We start from the raw sequence: 18312 nt of genomic DNA on the forward strand, positions 1-18312 counted from the left end.
GTGCTAAGTGCTTTAAAAAAAAAGACCCAAAACAACAAATCAAAACACAACATACAGTACTTCTGGACATATTTTCAATAGAAAAAGAAAACAAAGATTACAAAGCCTTATTTTCTACACTTCAGCACATCTGAATCACATTTTAAAGCTCATATACTAACAAATACATGACCTTACCTTTTTGTTTTTAACTTCACCTGGAAAATTTTGGTTACAGGATCTACTTCACTGATATTTCAGCAATACTTGTCATTTAGCTAACACTACTATGGTCCAACTTGTCCCAAAATTGAGTATACAGAAATAAAAGACAAATGGAAGAAACTCACGGCAAATATATCTGTATAATACTGGAAAGATATTTCAGTACATGAAACAATTAAGAAATTGAGCAGAAACCTGGCTATGAATTCATAAGGAGCTCCGCAGCTCATCCCTTCATATTTTTACTTAATAAAAAGCATAGCAGATCAAAATTTATTTTACTCTTTCTCCTATTTAAGCCACATAAATCACCACCTGTAATTCAAGAAAATTGTGTATCAGAAAATATGCTGAAATGTCAAACCTCCTTCAGCTATAATAGACTGCATGCTCTCAATCACCTCAAAGTGCTCACCTACAATAAAGAACAAGCATTTATACAAAGAAACTTCAGTTATATTTTAACCTCATTTCACTACTTGTAGAGTAGATCATGCCCTCTAGTGGAAAGATAAAAAAGCCTTGTGCAAAAATTGTTTAACTGAAATAAACTTTCAACATTGCTAGCTTCTTCATATTTGTCCTACGCTTCTTATGTAATGGACCTAATTTTCATAATCCAGACTGTTTCTTCACTGATCAGGGCAGCAAACCAGCATTATTTTCTCTTGTTAAATATCTTGGCCAGTTCTCCTCTTCCTCACACATATTAGTTTTCTTATAAAAAGAAACAAGGAACCTCTTTATTCATTCAGCCACACCTATTTTTTATTAATACATTTATTCCTACTTATACAAATATTTTATGACAACTGTGATTTAGTCCCCTATTATATTTAAATCAAAGGAATATATGTTGAGAGCAATTCTAAGGAATGTTAGTGTATCTTATCGTTTTCTTCTTAAAGAATTTGCTGCCCACCATATGCAGTTCAAAATTATTTTAGTAATTTTTAAATTACCTTAACAAAATCTCTATCAGTTTTCTCCTTCCATTCTTCTCCAAATACAGCAGAAAATGATCCTAAAGCTTTAAGCATAAAAAGCAGAATTCAGTAAAATAATAAGCATTTGTTTTACTTTTTACTAATGCATAAACTAAGTAAGATTCAACAACATTACAGAATCTCCCAGTGTTTCCTTTTCATAAAAAAAATCCTGCATAAACCAAATGAAATTTCTGTAATAATTTAATTAACTCCTATGTCACTTTTACAGTTTAAATTGAGAATAAGTTGTCCATAAAGAATGGATTATTGTGAACAGTTTAAAACACACGGAAAACTTTTTCATAGCTCTTTTCTAGGAGATGAGTGCTCAATTTTCAACCTCACATCAACAACTGTTTTCTACGTGCATTGTGTAAGCTGTAAACAACACTTTAGTTATTAAACAAATTCCCACTAATGTTCTCTTAAAAAAGTAACATTAGCAGTGAGATTTTGATAGCTCTCGATCGAACATCAATATTTAACCAGGAAACAGTGGATGTTCTTGGGTGTTTGGTGAAGCCACTACTACAAACTTTCTAATCATTACTCCTTGAAAGCAGCAAAGACTCAGTCAATCTGACTCAAAGATTGAGTCAATCCAAGAAAAAAAAAAAAACTGTCTTGCAAACATTCTGTAATGAACTAATGACATGTTTAAGTTACACTCAAAACATTCTGGTTCATAATATTTTATTGTTCTGAGCAAAATGCTACAAGTCTCAATCCCAAGACTGCATCAGCTTTGAACTCACAGAACTCAAACAGAGGCTTATCCACTACTCCAAATTCCAGATACTATATACCACCAAATACCAGGGGCTGCCCTATCATTTGCAATATAACTATCATCTCAAACTTGAAGGAGGAAAAAGCCCAACGACTGTAGGTATGTTTTTCTTGTTACCTAGAGACAGTACATTAAAAATACTAACAATGATAAAACCTTAATTATAGATAAGCCAAACCTAAACCCCACATTAAATGCAGTTAATCAGCTATCATTTATTTACACCCAAAATTATCATGACAGTATTTTCATATGATCTGATTTACAGATTTAATCCCCAAACCTGACAGATTTACTTTCACTGTTTATAGCATATCAAAGCACGTAAGTAGTTCAAATTGAAGCTTCATGCTGCAGAAATAAGTTAACACACACACTTCCTGTCTTTCCCCAGTTTGTCCCAATTAGTCCTCCTAATGCTGCTGGGACACTCCCTGGATTTATCCAGAAAATGTAACTGGGCAAGATAAAAAAAATTAACTAAAAAAAAATTAAAAAAAAAAAAAAAAAAAGAAGTTTTCCTCAGGGAATGAAAAAAGCAAGCCCATTACCTGCTCATTATTACTGCTGGCTTTACCTCAAATGTTTTTCAGTGTAAGAAATACTAATACAGACCAGCTATGGAAGAAGCCTCTGCTCAGAGTCCAAGTTAAGAACTTGAGACAACACTGTCTACCTGGAATCACTAACATGCAGTACTAAGTTTCACTTCAGCTTTCTTTCAAATGTTTTCCTTTGAAAATTCTTGTGACTGGGATAGATGCAGACACTAAATGACCAAGATCTAACCATATTTGAACGGCATAAGTACAAAACAGACACATGAAAGAGAAGCTGGAGAACGCTAATGCGATACTGGGAGAAGGGACAAGCTACAAACCATTATGTAAAAATGCTGATGGTTAAAAATCCCCACCAAACAGTATACAATGTCTAACACTGATTCTTCCTCAGATTTTTAAAACAGAGTCTCTGGCATACCATAGTATGTGCTTACACATGCAAAGTAGCTTTATACTCAAACAGATATGATCATCTGTACAAGCAGACAAATATACTTTGCTGAAAAAGCTCATTTAAATGATTTCTTATGGTAGCAGTTTCTGAAATTCACGTTTTGGGGCTTTTTTACATTAAAAAAAATCAGTACATAAGGCCAGTAAATAGCTCCTCCTCACCAGGACGAGACAGGAGCTATGGCTGTTAAGATTTTAGGATGGTTAACTTCTTTCTTTTCCCCTCTCCTCAACAGAGAGACAAACAAGCAATTAACAAGGAACAATCTGGCACAGAGGTCACACGGAACAAGTCAGAAGAATTTCTTTTACATAATGAAGTATTTTTATGGAATAGGCTCTTTTTAAAATTTTTGTAATTCTGAAACTCAGATTCGAATTTGTATCCCTTGAGTTTTTTATTCTGACTTTCACTCCAGCTGAATGTTCAGTGAGTAACAGGGTAAAAAGCTTTGTGGGTCCTTGTTTTCAGACTGCCCTTTTAAATTTTTATATTTGTGACTGCTATGAGAAGAGAATTGTGAAAATGAAGCATGGCCCTATGAATTCAGAAGGAAGCAGTAATACACTACAGACAGATGGAAATCCAATGCTGTAAATTTGGACATCTTGGCGGTGTTCAAGGCCAGGTTGGATGAGGCCTTGGGTGCCATGGTTTAGTGTGGGGTGTCCCTGCCCATGGCAGGGGGGTTGGAACTGGATGATCTTAAGGTCCTTTCCAACCCTAACTATTCTATGATTCTATGATCTTGAACAATTCAACTCTATCACTGAAAAACTACTTGTAACAATTCACTGAACTATTCAGCATCACTGTATTAAATTATCTAATGCAAAAGGTATTTGTACTGTCTGATAAAAACTGTGGACAAGGCAAAAAGAAAAACTAGATTTAAGTGTAATACAGTGCAATAAATTATAAACATTTTAATTATTAACGGTTGTGAAAGATGTTACAAGCATTGACTCTCTGATGCAAAAATGTTGCTATATACTTACTGTCATCAAACACCCCAGCATTTGCAAGGAGTAAAGTGATGATCTTAGGGTCCTTTTCCAGCTGCATAACATGCTTGCTTTCATTTGAAAGAAGAGTACACACATTAATTGCAAAGTCCACTTCATTTGGTAGTCCAGATAACAGTGAAAGCACCAATTTATTATAGTCATTTGGTGAGTTTAAGTCCATAGACAGCCCATAGCTTTGACGAAGGTAATCTAAGTGAGAAAAAAAAAAGTAAAATGTTTTCACAGCTAAATTAATTTTCAGAGGATACATTAAGCAATACTATTTATGAATTAGCAGTAACTTTTAAAGGTTTATTAATAAGCTACTGTGGGTTTTTAACAAGGTTTTACAGTATTCTGGTTTTTTTTTTCCATTAGTCTTTGGCCAAAATGGTGAACACATTCCACTTAGCCGTGTGCCTTCCTAGTTGGGTATTAATCCCTTCATCATCTCCAGAATGCAATACTGTTGTATGTTCTCCCAAAAAAAGCTCTGAAGATGCAAACTTTAATTAAAACTGAATATAACTGTAATACAGTTTGGAGTCACCTTCTACTCAACAAGTTACACATACACTGCACAGAGTCCTGCTTCCGATTTGTTCATTGGTTCAAGATTGATACTTTGGTCTCTAAATTACTATGGTTTATGATTCTGGCTCCTAACACATGTGCCTTTCTCTTCAAATTTTAAAGCTTAAGTAATCACATGCTCAATTCAGGTACTGGGCTCTATAGAGAAATGACTGATGTGACAGAAAAAAACCCTGCAAATTTTCAAGGTACATTTTTCCTAGACAAGTAACTACTCAGCCCTGATAACTGGAAAGAAACATTTGGAAAGAAGAGAAATACCTTATGGATTTTCATATTTATTTTTGTTGTGGTTCCAGGGGAAAAGGTCTTTGAGTGTATTATATGAATAACCTGAGTGACCTACAGATTTAATGGTTTCAATGTTATAAATTTAGCTACACAATCTCTGCAGCCTGTCAAAATACATACATACACACACATATACATATACGGAAAAAATAGCACTTTTTTCCTCAAAAATTTACCTGACACACTGTGTTGCTGGTAGTTATAGGAAGTTGGAATTGCACCAATAGGAAGCTGTGGCTTTGGATTGCCTGGTTGTACCTCATCATCCTCCTCCCCAAAATGATGGACTTTTTCATACTTTTCTAGATAACTGGAATAAAAAAAAAAAAATAAAAAAAACTCCTTTTGAATATATATTGTACAACTGAATCCTTCATCTCTCAAGATCTAAACAGCCAAAGGAAAATAAAAACCATACAAACATGAAGATTTACTGGAAACAGTCCTCAGAGTGGCATAAAACTTAGAACATGGGTCAGTTTGACAACTAGGTGATACAGGAAATATAGGTATGTGGAATTAATGGATTTAGATATTAAATTTCTTCACATTTTTCAACAAGTCACTAGCTAAACTGCAATCTGTTGAGCCATCTCGTGACTATATCCATTTTCCCCAAATCATCTTTTGCTACCCAAGATAACTCCATAGGCGGAAGCATCATAAAAATTACTCTGTTCAGGTTACCAACATACATACTGGGGTCAAGTCCAGAACAATACTCATTTCTTTTTGCCTTACCCAAAGAGAAACGGTATACCAAATCCTAGCAACTACACAAAAGGAAGAGAAGTCAGGGATACTGAGGGCAGCAACTCAGGATCAGGAGTTCTGAGCCATGGCTGCAGCTAATGACTACTCTGAATCCCTTAAGAAAAAACGAAAAGCTGATATACTGTACACAGAATGGACTGCACGTACAGAAGTGATATATATCAAAAGTAAACAGTCAGCTTAGTAAATTATCTCAATTAATTTAGCATTAAAACTAGTACCTTTCAGAACTCTCCACACTGTACTCCACACTGTAATACATAAAGTCAATGTAAAAGGCCCACTACTGTAGGCTTAACTTCACACCGATACTCAGTTGCAAAACCTGTCATGAAATTCTGTCAGATCACAAAGCTGCCTAAATTTACAAACTTTCATTGTGCTGGAAACTGACAATATCGAGTCAACTAAATCATAATGCAATACTGCATAATCAGGAAATAATTTAAAACCTTTATCTTCCTCTTTGTATATGCAACAAATACTTAATATATGAGGAAAAACCCCAAGCTGCTGGTATATTTTCTTTGTTAGCAGACATTCAAGTCATTAAATTATTAATTAGAAAGATCTTAAGAAAACAATGTTTTCATTGACCTTTGGGGAATACTTTAGGTGCATTTAATTAGTAGTTATTTCATGAAGTGAGGTATCAGTAACATAGCCATACCTTTAAAATGTTAACACATACATTTTGGTTAAGAAAATTAAAACAAAACAAAACAAAACAAAACAACACAACAACCCAAACAAAAAAACCCCACAGTATTAATAAGGCATATCACAGTGTACGGTATCACATGCAACTATGGTTTGTGTCTAAATAGTGTTCAGGATATTCAAAGTACTATATATGTTACTTGCATGTGAACCACTGATACAGTCCCCTCCTTATTACATAGACTCCTGAGTGGGTTAAGTCAGCAAAAATCTTCCCTGCATTATCGTTTGCTTTTAGGGATTTTTAACAGACTAAAAATTACATTTAAATATGATTGGCTTTTATCTTTAAACTCAAGTTTATACAAATTAGCTTCCAATTTAAAATCTGCAGAAAAGTAAAAACCTATAAAATTGTTTTAACTTTTTAAAACTCGCAGCTCAACACTCTCCACCCATGTTTTTAAATCTAAATCCTGCTTTCTCTCTTCCACTACACTTTCTTTACCCTTTCATCCTACTTATTTCCTTTACCTTATATCTTATATCCAAAATTAGAACCAAATACAATCTGTAGCTTCTGTATGGCAAAAGGTGATTCTCAGCATATAAGCAAAGACATTACTCTAAGGTGGGAAATAAAACAGTGCACCTCCCTTCTAAAGATTTTTGTTGGTTTCGATTAAAATGGTCATTTAGACAGTCTGGCCTAAGTATTTACATAAGTGGTTTATTATTTTATTTCCTTCTTGCATTTTATCACAGAAGCAATACCATGGCTTTCTTCTGCTTTATTATCTGCTTTCAGCTATTCAAGCTTTAGTTTTTAAAGAGAAAAACCACATTTCCTTCCAATATCAATGAATTGTTAAGTACTCCACAAACGAACATTACATCACTGAATATGGCAATCACACACACAGAGAAAGATTACATGCGATAATTTCCATTTTCCATATTACCATTTACTTGAGAACTTCTTAAAAACTGTAGGATAACTTACAAAACAAACACACACAAGTGGGATTTTTTTTTAACATATATGTGTGCTCACTAGAGAGCATGTTAGAGCTCCATTCAGAACCATGCTCAAGCTCTGCATGGCAGATTAATATTAAATATAGTATGGGATTAAGCAATTTCAAAGTAGTGGTGAAGAGAGGAATAACACACACTGTGGAATATAACTGAAAAAAAAAGATTTTAAAAAGCATGAAGCTATAATAGCATAACCAAACATTCAAGTGTACACTCAAAAAGGAATGCCTGATGAATAACGCACCATGCAATCTTATGTGTCCCAAGACTCCATTCTAAAGTGTATCTGTACTGGTTTCTCAAAATAGCTTTGAAGATACTCTAACACAGCTACAAAACCACAATTTACTGGAATAAAATACTCATCGACAATTGTGAAAGCTAGAAACCCATGGTTTTAAATCACCTAGGAAGTATTTTATTCTTCTGGTGACAGTTATTTAAGGCTCATTGTTTTGAACAACGTACACCTACATACCCAGCAGCATCTCTTCTCTATTCTCACCATTCTGAACATGAAAATTATTGTAGTGACTACGAACTGAAAAATATACCAGTGGCTTATGTATTGTGCCAGGCTAAGTTCCTACCTGTATTCATTAGTGATTAGGATTTTAAGATAAACTCAATAGTGGCTTCTAAAATCCTGAGAAAACACTCAGTCGTGAACTATTTGCAAGTCAAATAGTATGTAGGATCACGGTATTTCCAATTTACCCTGGTCCAAAATGACCCATAGTAACAATTAAAATGGTTTTTGAGTTTTGCCCACTGCAAAAAGCCTGGTCTTCTATCAGCCACCAGCATTTGTTTGTTGTCTTTCAAACGATTCATTAAATCATTGAATCTGTGATCATCAATGTCATCATGGTTTGAATGAGTTTGTACTGTAATTAAGGTGACCAAAAGATGATTTCACAAAACTACCAAGAGAAAAGGAAACTTAAAAATCTAGACTTGATCTTTCCTACACATGCATGAACACATGCTTTGCTTTGTTGCTTTGTGCTCCTATGAGATCACCAAAAGCTGTTGAAGTTGAGGAAAAAACGCGTTGAAGGAAAGATACTACATTCACAAAGTCCTGAATTGGATTAATCAAATCTATGAGTAAGTCCAATCAATTTGAACAGAATCTACATAAAAGTTGAGTTTATGATCAAGACCTACAGGAATAGCTCAGAGACAGCTTGACCTTCCCTCCATCTGACCACCCAGTCTCTCGAAGAGCTCATTTCACAAATGAAGAGGATTCTATGTCAACTTTCCACTGTTTTTTTCAAACTGAATAGGGGTCAGATGAACACTGAAGCTGATGCAGGACAAACAGCAGGTGCACACAGCTGAGGACAGCAAGAAGATAATGTGCATGTATCATTTCTGCACTGGCAGATGTGACATGCTGTAGCTTGTCTAAAGGGACTTCAGGAATGTCACTGCTAGATCTTATTTCCTCATGTTTTTGCTAGTCTGACTCAAAGCTTAAGCTTAGCATAAACCACTTTCATTACTGAATATAAGATTTCATAAGAATATTGAATAAGTAAAAATCCCTATACGGAAAAACATACCTGCTACTCAAAATACCATTCGCAAATCTATTACCATCTTTTTTTTGTACTTATCCATTTTACCAAGAACAAACAGCTATTTAAGCATTAAAAATAAACACAAACCCTTATATATCATAAAATAATCCATGTTGTTCTGTACTTCAAAATACAAATACTGAACCTTATGCTTTTTATTAAAGCCACGTCCAGGCAGAGCTGAACAATATGAATATTGTGCTCCTCTGTTAATACCTACTTTATTAAAATGTGTTAGAATAGTTCTGCCAAACACAAAACCTTTGACATTTCAAAATCTACTTTTCTTCTTCACCCTCCAAACCGAAACAATTACATTGTTTTCCACTTGGTTTGAGTACAAAATTTTAGGGAGCAGAAAATTTTTATGTATGAATTAAAAGACTACTGCGAACTAAAAGTAGTAATTTTTTTTCAGTGTTGACAAATCTCACAAAGTTCTTACAAATGTCTTGTTGAAGATTCCATAGGAAACCAGGATTCATATCAACCTTAAGTGATGATCTAATTTTTCCCTATGCCAAAGCAAGTACCAACTTCACTTTCTTAAATTCTTAGGTCTTTTTGTTGTTATTCAATTTACCAAAATTCCACCTCTTCAATGAACACTCCCTCTTTCCTATCTCACACCAAACTAATTAAGTTTGCTGAGGAGGAAAAACACACAAACGACAAGACAAAGCCCCAACAACCCCAAAGCATCAGTTACAAAAGCTAAAAAAAAAAAAAAAAAAAAAACCAAACCAAACCACCACAGAAAGACAAACAGCAATGAAAAAAGAAAACAAACCCACATTACAAACAGAAATACTTTCCCCACCTCTAACACATACACTTATTCCCTTAAAGGTATTGCTAGTTTAGAGGGAGATGTTTTACTATTTCTGAATCCATCACATTTAACAGCTCTGTAGCAGTGAATTTCAGCCATAACAACCAGATCATAATAGACTCCTGTAGTATGATTCCTTTATGCTATGTAAGTACCAACTGTTTACAGACAGCTGTACAGACCTCAATCCTCCAAACCCTCCCTTTTCTTTCCTGCAGAGAGAATGCATGACCTGGAGTTTTAACACAGAGAAGGAGCTTTGTAAATTAGCTTGTAAATGAGCTTTACTAGTCTTAAATTCTAATCTTACCAGTCTGGCATACAGCTACTATGCAAACAGCAGAATAGTTACTGTAAAGACAGGACCTTCCCTAAAGATACAAGAAATTTAATAATAAATGGAGCTTTTAACTGAAAAACAGTTGTGCAAAAGCTCAAATTATAATCACTTACAATAGGCTAATCTCATGCTTCAAAACAACTTAGATCTGTAGCTATAGACTAGAAATAAATACTTTGATCACAGAAAAAGGGTATTAGGCATTCAGAATGCTTCCTTACTTCAGCAAGGTCACAGGCAGTATGCATCAACACTACAGGCCTCAGTCTCCTAATCTTCTCATTACAACTCCAACTAATTTGCAGCTACTCCTGCCTTCCAGCTTGGATCACATCAGACAAACAAACACCACCACCACACCAATCAAATCCCAAAAAACCCTCTGAAACAAACCTAATAGCAACAAAACATCCCCAAAACCAACACCACACACACACACCTGAGGAACAGCTAGAACTGCGGTTTATGCAAAGTACTAAAAAATGGGAAAACGCCTGGGAAACCAGACACATGCGAAGGTTGGCTATTTTTTGATGGGCAAGTGATTTCAATGCTTTCTGAAAACTCTTTAAGGATCCTTTGAGTTGGAAATCAAAAGACTGTATCCTTTTGAAAAGCTAATTCACATATTACACATTTTGTTCCTCTGACAGAACTTCAGTAAGTCATTTTGTTCCACTCAAGTCTGTGAGAAAGGAAGTTCTATGAAGATGAATAATATTTTTGTCCATTAAAAGTACTTATTTAGATAACAAACCAAGCTTTTTTTCAGCCAAGTTACTTTCAGATTTGTTTTCAGATATTTGGGAGAAAATACTAATAAAAGAGAGTCTACACTATGTACAGCTAGTGGCATACAGAATTTACCACCAACAATAGCCCTGAACGAGCTTGCAGTATGCCATGAACTATCAACTAGGGCCTGAGGAACATTTCTGGTACCTTTTAAATCTGCTTCTCAGAAAAAGGGAGAATTTGAATAATAATAATAATTAAAAAAAAACCAAACACAACCAAACACAACCAAAACAAACAAAAAACCAAACCAAACAAACAAGCAAAAAAAGAAAACCAACAAAAACCATCTAGACTTTTAGATCACTATGGTGTCCCATTGAAAATATAGACTCTACTACAAACTCCCTTAGTATTTGTCAACTTATTTTATGTAAGTGTATAAAACATCAGGAGATTTTTGGGTATTTTCGCTCTCCATACCAGGACACAGTAAATCTGCCGAATATATATTAAGCCAGTCCTGACAGAACAGTACAGACATCAACCATCAGCTATCAATTCCTTATCTTTGTACTCAGCTGAAAAACAAGCAGGTCCAATTCCTACTAGAGGTCTCTACCTGATCTTTTTTTGAAATTATCTTTTTGGCAGCATTATTAGGAGGGGACTGACAACATGAAATGGCACTCATTCTGCTAGCCTGAACACCTTCTATTATGAGACAGACAGAGTCTTCCTGCTCATTCGTTTGCATCCCCTCCCCCTATTTGCAATCCTATTAACAACAACATCCTAGACAATCATGAGACAAAATCCTTACTGTAATAAGGATTTCACACTACTCCATCTTGCAGCTTGTGTCACCCTAGGTAAGAATCACCGCATACCAACTCACTGCCCTTAATCCAACATGACTTTTGCCCTATCTGAAGGACTAAGGAATTCTCGGTGCCAATGCTATGCCAACTAGAAAATTTTCAGAACAGTGATCCACGCTTTGGTGAAACAATAAAAGTAACTAAAAAATACTGGAGGTAGCAAAGAAAAAAAGATGAAAAGTTACCTATGACTGTAAGACTTTGAACTTAAAAAGGCTTACAACAACACATAATGGAAGCACAGAATGGTTTGGGTGGGAAGGGACCTTAAAGATCATCTAGTTCCAACCTCCTGCCATGCACAGGGACACCGTCCACTAAAGCAGGTTGCTCCAAGCGCTTTCCAACCTGGCCTTGAACACTGCCAGGGATGGGGCAGCCACAGCTTCTCTGGGCAACCTGTTCCAGTGTCTCACAACCCTCACAGTAAATAATTTCTTCCTAACATCTAATCTAAATCTACCCTCTTGTTCTGTCACTACACACCCTTGTAAAAATTTCCTCCCTAATGCATGCAGTACTCATAAATGGCTTAACCAGTTGTACATCAAGTTCTTCACAAGGGACAACTCATGAACTGCTGCAAATCAAAAGCTGCAACCTTTTTAAAAAGACAAAATGTTTATCAGGCAATCCACTATAGTCCTATACCACTCATCTATGCATGCTACAGTTACCTGAATATCTGATCCACTCATGAAGCCTAATAGTAGAAGGCTGTTTCTCAGCAGGGCCAAAGTGCTTACAACTTGACTCTCTGCTCCACCATGGCTTGACTGGTGCCACACTCTGGAATGAAACTCCTGCTTTAGAACTTAAAGCTGCTGCTACAGTGGCCCCAAGTAATGCCTAACTCACTCACACATTTCATAGATGTTCATTTACAAAACCCTTGTCCCAAGGCTTATCCTAACTAGTTCCTGGAAATGCCAAACTCAACAACCTGCTTCAAGGCTCTGCTCTAACTTTTAGCATACACCAACAAGCTGCCTCAAACTTTATTTCACATCTGAGCATTTTGCCAGTGTCATCAGCAATCTCTTCAGGGCTTTCTTCCTTGGCCCTGAGGGCACCATGAATTCTAATCCAACAGTTATATCCAATTATTGTCAGAACTGATGCTGGCAGCTGAATCCTTTTAAACAATGTTTGTGGTTTTTCCATCTTCACACAGAAACTGAATATCCCACATAATGCACCCAGTGAAACACTCTACATGTGATTCTCAGCAGTATTTGTTTGATTTCTGGCTTACTGCAACCACCTAGTAAGACAGGCTGACAAATCAAGACTCTCAATACTGTATTTAGCCAGCTTGCCAGATGAGTACGAAACTTCAACAGCTGTGCTTCTCAAACATCTGGCCAGTGCTTCACTGTGTGGTCACAGAACACTGTCCTGCTGCCTGAGCTGACCTCTTCCTGAATCGGCTCCTGTGCGGTCCCACCAGACCATACGCATCATACCAGAGACTCCACCACTCCAGCCTACATTCTGTCATGCATTAGGAGGCTTGTGAGCAAACTCAGAAGACCCTGAGCAGATTAAACTCAGTCCAAGACCTTTATACAGATCCACATACAAACTACAATTGCATAAACTGGAATTTAAATGTGTTAACAACATTCTGTAAAACAGGTTATGTGAAACTACATGACACATGGTCAAATCTGTGATTTGCTTGAAATTTGGTTTAAAAATTCTTAACCTACCAAGAAGCCTTTGCAAACAGAAAAAAACCAAATACATGCCTTCATGAAGTTCTACATCTTTGATAAGGCAAGATACATAATTTAAGAAAACAAACACACACAATATTAATTCTTAAGTCACTGAAAATACATTCTTATTAGCTATGGGAACATCAACAGGAAAGAAACTAAGATACTATTTTATGCTTTCATACTAATAATGTTCCAATACAAAATGCGAATAATAGAAGCCATATGCCAGCCAACTAAAGTGTATATGCTGGAGCGCAACTTCAAAACACTGACGTGGCCGCAGGACACCACCACAAGCTTCTGAAGGAATTGCACCACCAGGAACTCCAACAGATTCTGGATAAATACACTGCATAACTGAGAACAGGAGAAGGAAACATATTTTGACAGTCTCTAACTTAGAGACAAACTCTGTGTTGTTACAGAAGGATGGGGTGGGAGGAAAAGTCCTAAAATAAAAGGCAAAAGCTTCCCTTGCCACGAAGATTTGTTAGCCAAAATAGTAGCTGAAAGAAAATGTAGTCCTCCTCCTACCTTTAACTCCCCTCTAACCATTCTTAAATCCTATGGCCAAACCTGGCAGAAGGACTACATGGAAAGGTCTTTACACAGCAAACACGGTGAACCCAGTTGACAAAGTCTTGACAGTTAAGCAACTAAATTCTGCTCTACTATGCTCTAACACCAAAAAGTATTAAGCCCTGTTCTTTTGAAATTAAGATATTTCACTTACAGGCTTGTTTTCATTAATTTTTAAATTTAATTTAAACTGAATCCACTTGTGATCCACAGCTGCAGTACACGTTTATTTTTCAGGACTAACTCTTATACTGCATTCCCACTGCTTGCCAGAAACAATTCAAAACCAGCATCACCTCTTACTGCTTCAGCAGCTGTTTCATTAGATCTCACGGGCTTCGCATCCAGGAATATCTGAGCTGTACCAGTATTAATACTCCAGTCTATATCTGGGAATTAAGTTTTCAACAAAGGCAATTCCCAGATGTATTCATCTTACTAATATTATAGTCATTCTGTTGCCATCTAGGATGCCAGCTCAAGTCTGTTAAGTATCACTGTAGTCCGAGTTTAGCTCTTACAACATAACACCAGAATCCGCCAGATTTTTTGCTATCTCTGTAACACGCTCACGTATTCTAGAAAAACCAGTTTCTCTATTCTGAGACACAATCTACAGTACCACTTAGGTTTTCCCACACTGACAGAACATAAGAATATCTGAACCACAAAGACGCACTAATACAAATGGTACCACATGTTGGGAATCACGGTGGGCATGTGCCCAAAGCGAGTCACAGTATCATACTATTACCCACACTGATCGTCTAGGGGCAGGATCACCTCCTTCGACCTGCTGGTCACACTCCTTTTGATGCAGCCCAGGATACAGCTGGCTTTCTGGGCTGCGAGCACACACTGCTGGCTCATGTTTATTTTCTCATCTACCAACACCCCTAAGTCTTTCTCCACAGGGCTGCTCTGAATCTCTTCTCTAAAGGAGACTCAGTGGTGTTCTGACAGCAAAAGGTGTATTTATCTAATAAGTGTACCTATAGAGGAAATATTTTTAATTAAATATACGTATAAATATATACATAAAAGAATAAGTATTTCTTTAAAAAAATCAAAACACAAAGTTATTGTTCCTACACAGAGTGATAGATTACAGCATGTTTTAAAGCTGAGGACTTCCATTAAAAATAGCAACTCAGATTTCACCAAATATTAAGGCTAAAAATCTAAGAGTTGCTCACAAGATTTGGAACAAACAAAAGTACATATCATGGGCTTCAACCTCCTCAGACAAAACACCCAAGTGCTCCATAATGATTTTCTGAGACAAGCAACTACATACGTGAAGACATTTTAATGCAAAATAACATGTACACATTTAATGTATATTGGGTACAAAGTTGTGTGATTTTCAGAACGGTGAACACAGTAGTTTTTAAATTGGCTAGAAGCCCTACTGACTCTACAAAGCTATATAAGCAACATAGAAATATTTAACTAACTATATGAAGAAAACTATATGTATTATAAACAGGTATAGATTCCTTTGCCCAATATCTTTCATGTTTATCTATTATGATATTCAAATTAGAGAAATTTTGGAGTTTTTCAGGTAATACAAAAGAAGGCAGAGAAGCAAACAATGCGTGTTACAGCAGAACCACATTCTGTCAGTGCACTGATGAAGAGTTGCTCTCACTAAAGAGGAAACTCCTATGGCAATTCAGTCTTAGCTCTTCCCCCAGATTCAGAATGCCAACTGGCCTTGTACTACCCACAGTTAAGGAGGCGATTCCCTGTTGTCTTTAGTTCACATTTCCATTACTGAGCATGGAAATAGAGAGGACTGTTATTTACACATCAAAACTAAGAACCACTCCCTTGTGGGGGAATTAATCTCTTTAGAGAAACTAGACTGGGTTTGGTGTTTGTATTTTTTTTTTTGTATGAGAAAAGTAAATTCTGCCTCCTAGCCATTAAATAAAAGGTATTTACACAACAATAATGTCCTGAAAAAAATTTATCAAGAATTTCCAGTTCTGTGGGTTTCTCTCCAACCACTATAAATTACACAGATATCTACAATATTACAGAAGATAATAGTCACCTTGTCTTGGTTATGCAGAATAAATTTGTCCTATAAAGGGCTTAATCTGAATGGTCTCACATCACATACTTACAGCTACAACTATACACTTACTCAAAACCACTTTAGTAAAGTAGAAACTGTCTCATTTGCAAAGACTTGCATAACTTCTTTTCAACTGCAAATACTTAGCTTGTGTGTTTCTGAAATTTGGACTATCACATTGCGATATCATATGGATATCATATATATCCATATACCGGTCGCTGCCCAGCAGGCGCAGGGAGGAACAAGCAGGTCGTGTTGTGGACTCTGTTGCTGGTGTCCCAGACTGCTGACCAATATGGTCGCCTCCAGAAGGAGAGCTTGCAGTAAGGAGACTGTAGCAACTCAGACAGAGACCCTGCCTCAAACCGTGGCTGTTCAGGTCTCTGGCTGCAGGGAGTGCCAGAGCCTGCTGCTGCCGAGAGAGGGAGGCCAGCATTCCACCTGTGTGAGGTGTGAGCAGGTAGAAGATCTGCTTAGATTGGTGGCAGAACTTAAGGAGGAGGTCGAGACGCTGAGGACCATCAGGGACTGTGAAAGGGAGATCGACTGGTGGAGTAACTCCCTAGCATGTCAGCAGGAACGGTTCCAGGGAGATACCCCCCACAAGGGGATGGACCCCCTGTCCTCTCAGACAGAGGGGGATGATCCGAGACAGCCCCTGCTCTGTAGCTGTCGCGCAGAGGTAAGGGACCAAAAAGACGATGAGGGCTGGAAGCGAGTTCCAGTTCGGAACCGTGGGCAACCTTCCTCCCTTCCTGCCCTGCTTCCCCAGGTGCCCCTCAGTAATAGGTTTGAGGCCCTGGTGAGGTTGGGGAACGACCTGTTAGAGAGTAGTGTAGGGGAGAGGGACCTGGGGGTCCTAGTGGATGGCAGGATGACCATGAGCCAACACTGTGCCCTTGTGGCCAAGAAGGCCAATGGCATCCTGGGGTGTATTAGGAGGGGGGTGGTCAGTAGGTCGAGAGAGGTCCTCCTTCCCCTCTACTCTGCCCTGGTGAGACCGCATCTGGAATATTGTGTCCAGTTCCGGGCCCCTCAGTTCAAGAAGGACAGGGACCTGCTGGAGAGAGTCCAGCGCAGGGCGACAAAGATGATTAAGGGAGTGGAGCATCTCCCTTATGAGGAAAGGCTGAGGGAGCTGGGTCTCTATAGTTGGGAGAAGAGGAGACTGAGGGGTGACCTTATTAGTGTATATAAATATATAAAGGGGGAGTGTCATGAGGATGGAGCCAGGCTTTTCTCAAGGGCAAACAATGATAAGACAAGGGGTAATGGGTATAAACTGGAACACAAGAGGTTCCACTTAAACTTGAGAAGAAACAACTTCTCAGTGAGGGTGACAGAACTCTGGAACAGGCTGCCCAGGGAGGTTGTGGAGTCTCCTTCTCTGGAGACATTCAAAACCCACCTGGACACATTCCTGTGTAACCTCATCTAGGTGTTCCTGCTCTGGCAGGGGGATTGGACTAGATGATCTTTTGAGGTCCCTTCCAATCTCTAACATACTGTGATACTGTGTGATACATGCTTTTTAGACTGTAGTGAAAAGAAAGTACTCTTGGGACTTAAACACTAAAAAAAAAATTTAAACCTCATTGTGGGTAGCCAGGGTCTGACGGTCGGAAGATATCGCGCTGTACGGAAAGATAGGGCCCCTCTCCTAATAGCCAATAACACTTAGTTTATGAGGTAAGCAGACGGAAGTGACGTTGTAAACCAAAGCTATATAACGCCGTGCCATTAAGCAATAAAACGCCATTTGCCATCCACCACATTGGTGTCAGTGAGCTGATGGCCCAAGCGGCCTGGGGTTGGTCGCCGTGCCGTTCCTGAATCAGGTCGCTACGCCTACTCGAAGGCAACACCTCATATTTGTGTATTTCATTATATCTATGCCAACAGAAATGCTGCTTATGCATGTTACTCAAATACTCTTAACGCAAAACACATCAGCAGTTTCTAGAATGAGGCTTTGAAGTCCAGACTCCACATGGGCAAAATGCTATCTTAATTACTGGGAAATGGTCCTTTCTCCCTGGCCTATTATTAATCCACACTCTGCTACATTCTGGCACTACTTTGACAAGAAGCACCACTAAGGTTCCCATAGGAAGCCTGATAATTAGAATGATACAAGAGAATAGTAATTGTAGATTTAAATCTCATGAAAACAGCAGTC

General features: G+C 37.5%; 1 protein-coding gene across 6 annotated transcripts in view; it reads right to left on the reverse strand.

Moving 5' to 3' along the window:
• Positions 1-18312, reverse strand: part of ARID2 (AT-rich interaction domain 2) — a 105483-nt gene that overhangs the window by 39780 nt on the left and 47391 nt on the right. For all 6 annotated transcript variants that reach the window (XR_013958889.1, XR_013958890.1, XM_080639102.1 and 3 more), the window contains 3 exons: positions 5069-5202; positions 3999-4217; positions 1167-1234 (listed from right to left, as the gene is read on the reverse strand). Coding sequence is in view for 4 of the 6 variants with exons in the window: in XM_080639102.1 (XP_080495228.1) it covers positions 1167-1234; positions 3999-4217; positions 5069-5202 (421 nt within the window). In the remaining 2 variants the exon portion in view is untranslated. The remainder of the gene's footprint in view (positions 1-1166; positions 1235-3998; positions 4218-5068; positions 5203-18312) is intronic.

The sequence above is a fragment of the Psittacula echo genome (assembly GCF_963264785.1).
Source record: "Psittacula echo genome assembly, chromosome: 1".
NCBI classification, from domain to species: Eukaryota; Metazoa; Chordata; class Aves; order Psittaciformes; family Psittacidae; genus Psittacula; species Psittacula echo.